Genomic DNA, 4,254 nt, shown 5'->3' on the forward strand with positions numbered 1-4,254 from the left:
TTTCTATGTAAATAGCATGAAGGGTGATTGAACCTGCAAACCTCCTGATTTCTAAATAGCCTGATTCAGGATAGCTCTCATTTATTTTCCTCATTGGTATGTGACTCTGTCAAGCATTTCTCTCTCTCATTCTAGAATGCAGAGGTTAAGCAGGAGAAACTTCTATTGTTTAAAAAAAGCTTTGCTTATTTATGTACACTTGGGATTGGAGTGACATTATTTCTTTTCCCCTGCTGTTCTCCAGGTTGTGAATCAATCCAAGAATGAACAAATCTAAGAAGCCTTATGTTGACCAGACTACAAACCTTGAAAAGTTCAGTCCTGAAATTCTTTCTGAAATTGAGCAGCTCTTTGCAAAGAAGTTTACTTACACTAAGCCAGTGAATAATGAATGGCAGCTACCAGATTCCAGTGATGCTTTTACGTGCGATCACAAGGAATTCAACTCACTCCTGGCTCTGAAGGACTCGATGAATGAAGTGAAGAATCAACTGAGTGATAAGAACCTGGATGAATGGCATCAGCACACCTCGTTTACCAATAAAGCGGGGAAAATAATTCCTCATGTGAAGAAATCTGTGAATGCTGAGCTGTGCACTCAGGCCTGGTGCAAGTTTCATGAGATTCTGTGCAGTTTTCCTCTTCTCCCTGAAGAAGCTCTTCAGGACGGAGAACTGAATTCTGTTCACCTCTGTGAAGCACCTGGAGCTTTTATAGCCAGCCTCAATCACTACTTGAAATCCCACCATGTCCCTTGCGACTGGAATTGGGTAGCTAATACTCTCAACCCCTATCATGAAGCAAATGACACCCTCACGATGATCATGGATGACCGTCTTATAGCAAATACGTTGCCTTGGTGGTACTTTGGCCCAGATAACACTGGTGATGTGATGACATTGAAACATCTAACAGGACTTCAGAACTTTGTAAGTAATATGGCCACAGTTCACTTGGTAACTGCCGATGGCAGCTTTGATTGCCAGGGAAATCCAGGTGAACAGGAGGCTCTTGTCTCACCCCTTCATTACTGTGAAACAGTCACTGCTTTAATGATCCTGGGCTCTGGGGGATCCTTTGTTTTGAAGATGTTCACGCTGTTTGAACACTGTTCTACCAATCTGCTCTTTCTGCTAAACTGCTCTTTTGAGGAGGTCCATGTCTTTAAGCCAGCCACTAGCAAAGCTGGAAACTCGGAGGCTTATGTGATTTGTCTTCGTTATATGGGCAGAGAAAGCATTCATCGGCTGCTTTCGAAGATGATACAGAACTTTGGAACAGAAATGGTCAACAAAGCACTTTTTCCCCAGCATACGCTACCAGCATCTTTTCTTAAAATACACGAAGAGTGTTGCATGTTCTTCCACAAGTGCCAGGTAGAGACTATCTCTGAGAACATCCATCTCTTTGAGCATATGGAAGAAGCAGAGCAGACAAAACTGAACAAGTTAAGAGACTGTGCAGTAGCGTTCTTCATGCAAAGACTTCGTATGAAACCCATTGCCAGAAATAACTGGCTTGTCAAGAAATCTCAGACTGGTTGCAGCATGAATGCAAAATGGTTTGGGCAAAGAAGCAAATATTTTAGTACGTACAATGAAAGGAAGATGCTGGAAACCCTTACGTGGAATGATAAAGTGGCAAAGGGCTATTTTAATCACTGGGCTGCAGAACATAGTTTAAATAATGCTGGTAAAATGTGCATCTTGGAAGGATCGTCTTCTAACCTTGAGTGTAGCTTGTGGTACATTTTGGAAGGAAAAAGACTACCCGTGGTAAAATGTTCTCCGTTCTGTGATGGTCAAGTCTTGGAAAATCTTAATGAAGCTATGAAAGAATTGCTGGGGGGGAGGCTAAAAAGCAGACAAATGGTGCCGCCTTGTCACTTGTGTGAAGTTCTTCCTGGGGAACTGATATTGGCAGAAATGTCTGATCTTTCCAGGTGTCATCAGGAAGTCCTAAATGAAAAATGTAGTGACCAGTTCAAGTGCCTTGTGGTGGACTTTCCATCCCTCTGTGATACTGAAAGCCAACCCAGTATGGAAATAAAGCTCCTGGACTCGGCCACACTGCTGACTTTTAGCTTCTCTTTGCTTTATGATGGAGAACCCAAGTACCAGCAGCAGCTTTTGGAGTGCGTTTTGCATTCGTTGACCCATCTTACAATGGGAGATGCGTTGGTTTTGCCTATTCTCTCATGTTTTACACGCTTCACAGCTGGCCTGGTGTTTATACTGCATTGCTGTTTCAGATGCATCACATTCGCTTGTCCGACCTCCCATGAGCCTCTGAGGACTAGTGCCGCTTTGCTGTGCGTTGGTTACCGAGGCCTCCCAAATCCAGTTGTTGAATATTTGCAGCATCTGAATAAACTAATGAGCTCTTTACTAGACACGGACTCTCCCCAGCAAGTTTTGCAGTTTGTGCCTATGGAGGTTCTCCTCCAGGGCAAACTGTTGGAGTTCTTATGGGATTTGAACACAGCTATTGCAAAGAGACAACTCCACTTGATTGTGCAAGCTAAGCAGCAGCAAATCACTAGCAATATTTCACTTTAGAATAATTCTAGAATTGAGCAAGTTGCTGCTGCTAGACCTTGTTTCACAGGCAGGTAGAAGGTGTTAAAAACATTGTTAATGTGAAGGTAATGTTACTGTAAAACCTTGGTGTGACATTGTTAGTGTTGGGAGGATGTTTTGAGCTATCCATCCCACTTGCACCATATTGGCCTGTCGTACAGAAACCTGAGGCTTAATCTCAGGCATGGGGGACTTGGGAGGGACAGTGATTGAAGCGGAGAAGCTGCTTCTCCTCTGTCACAGCTCTCCCTGAGCAAATTTCTTTGTGTACCACCTAGGTCAGAACTGTGGTCTTCATGATGAGAAGTGGTATGGTGATTTATATTCGTTGCATCAGGCCAGATGATGGGGAACCCTGTTGTGTGATGTTAGCTCTCTTCTGCGGAGCAAAATGTGGGAGTTTTGACACACCTGTGTACTTTTCCAGGCTTTGTAGAAGCCGAAACATGAGGTTTGGGCCAGAACGCTCAGCGGTGCGCAAGCCTGATGTAGGACTTGAGGGGTGAGTGTCTTGTGAGCGGGCAGCTGACTCACAAGGGCTGGGTTAAAAATGACTGCCTGTAAGCAGTAGCAGAGGTGTCCAGGGAAAGATGCTCTTTGGTTTTAATTTTGTTTATGTGAAGAGCAGCAGACTGTGTATGGATTTTGACAGGTTATTGTGTGGCTTTGTCTCCCCATCAATGAATGTGCTGTTATAATGTCATTTTTACATGGCTTATGGGTCGTCCTTAAAATAATTTGAGACTCCTGAGTGAAAGTGAAGACTTGCATCTGTCTTTGGCAGCAGCTATTAATGAGGAACTTCAAATGTTTTTCAGGCTAAAAACATGATTGTGCGCAGATTTGTGTATCAAGAAATGCTTTGGGTACCACTGGAGGAGCATGAAGCTGAAGAAATATGTGATAACTTTCTTTGGGAAAGTATGATTAAGATTTCAGTTGGTTCCCCTTAAGGATAAAAATGATGAAATTGGTAACTGACTGTTCCTATAGGGGAGTCAAATTTTGTTTTCCATATTGCTCCTTTGAGGCCTAACTTGTGTGTATTAACGTTTAGTTTTAAGTTTGTAGTATACGTGGAAAAACTTGCTCAGAGAGAGAAATGATGTTTAAAGGAAGAATGGCTTTGCTGTTGATATGTGCAAGATCTCGTAGAAAAAGGTCGAAAGAGTGGTGTTAGTAAGAAAGAAAATGTAGTCTCCTGATGAATTACCAGTCACCTTCTGGAAGCACTTCTAATTATGTAATGTGGGAGCTTGAAGGATAATTGATTACTGGTAAGGGATTAAAAGCACTGCTGAAAAACTGTTTTGTCTGGAGGTGCCGCACATCTAATAGGCTTTCTTGCCAGGTTGATCGGGGCAGAGTTCAATGCATTTAACAGTTCATTTTTTATTTAAGAACTTGATAGGTGAATGAGTTGGTGGCTCAGGTCTGACTAATTCATAACATTTTCTAAAAATCTTGCTTTAGAATTGCATGTAAATAAAAGCCTAACAGAAACTTCTGGGATTGGTCATTGTCCATTCTAATTTATTTAAATGAACTTACTCTTTTTGCTGGGAGCTGAGTCATGCTTCCTCTCTCAGACCAGGAAGGAAGGGAACAGGGGCTACAGACTGGGAGATATATGCAGTAATAGCTTCTCCTGTAAATCATTTTTGAACCTGTAAAC

The 4,254-nt window shown here is 42.4% G+C and overlaps 1 protein-coding gene across 1 annotated transcript; it reads left to right on the top strand.

Annotated features, from left to right (window-relative positions):
• Positions 1–263: 263 nt before the first annotated feature.
• On the top strand, positions 264–2,558 carry CMTR2 (cap methyltransferase 2). The gene has a single exon (XM_009578639.1). It carries the CDS (start codon positions 264–266, stop codon positions 2,556–2,558), a length of 2,295 nt encoding a protein of 764 aa, XP_009576934.1.
• The last annotated feature ends 1,696 nt before the right edge of the window (positions 2,559–4,254 follow it).

The sequence above is a fragment of the Fulmarus glacialis genome, unplaced genomic scaffold, assembly GCF_000690835.1.
Source record: "Fulmarus glacialis isolate BGI_N327 unplaced genomic scaffold, ASM69083v1 scaffold2685, whole genome shotgun sequence".
NCBI classification, from domain to species: Eukaryota; Metazoa; Chordata; class Aves; order Procellariiformes; family Procellariidae; genus Fulmarus; species Fulmarus glacialis.

What these genes read in the sequence shown, in the direction of transcription:
- CMTR2 (XM_009578639.1), top strand. Translation starts at nt 264, where the DNA reads ATGAACAAATCTAAGAAGCCTTATGTTGACCAGACTACAAACCTTGAA.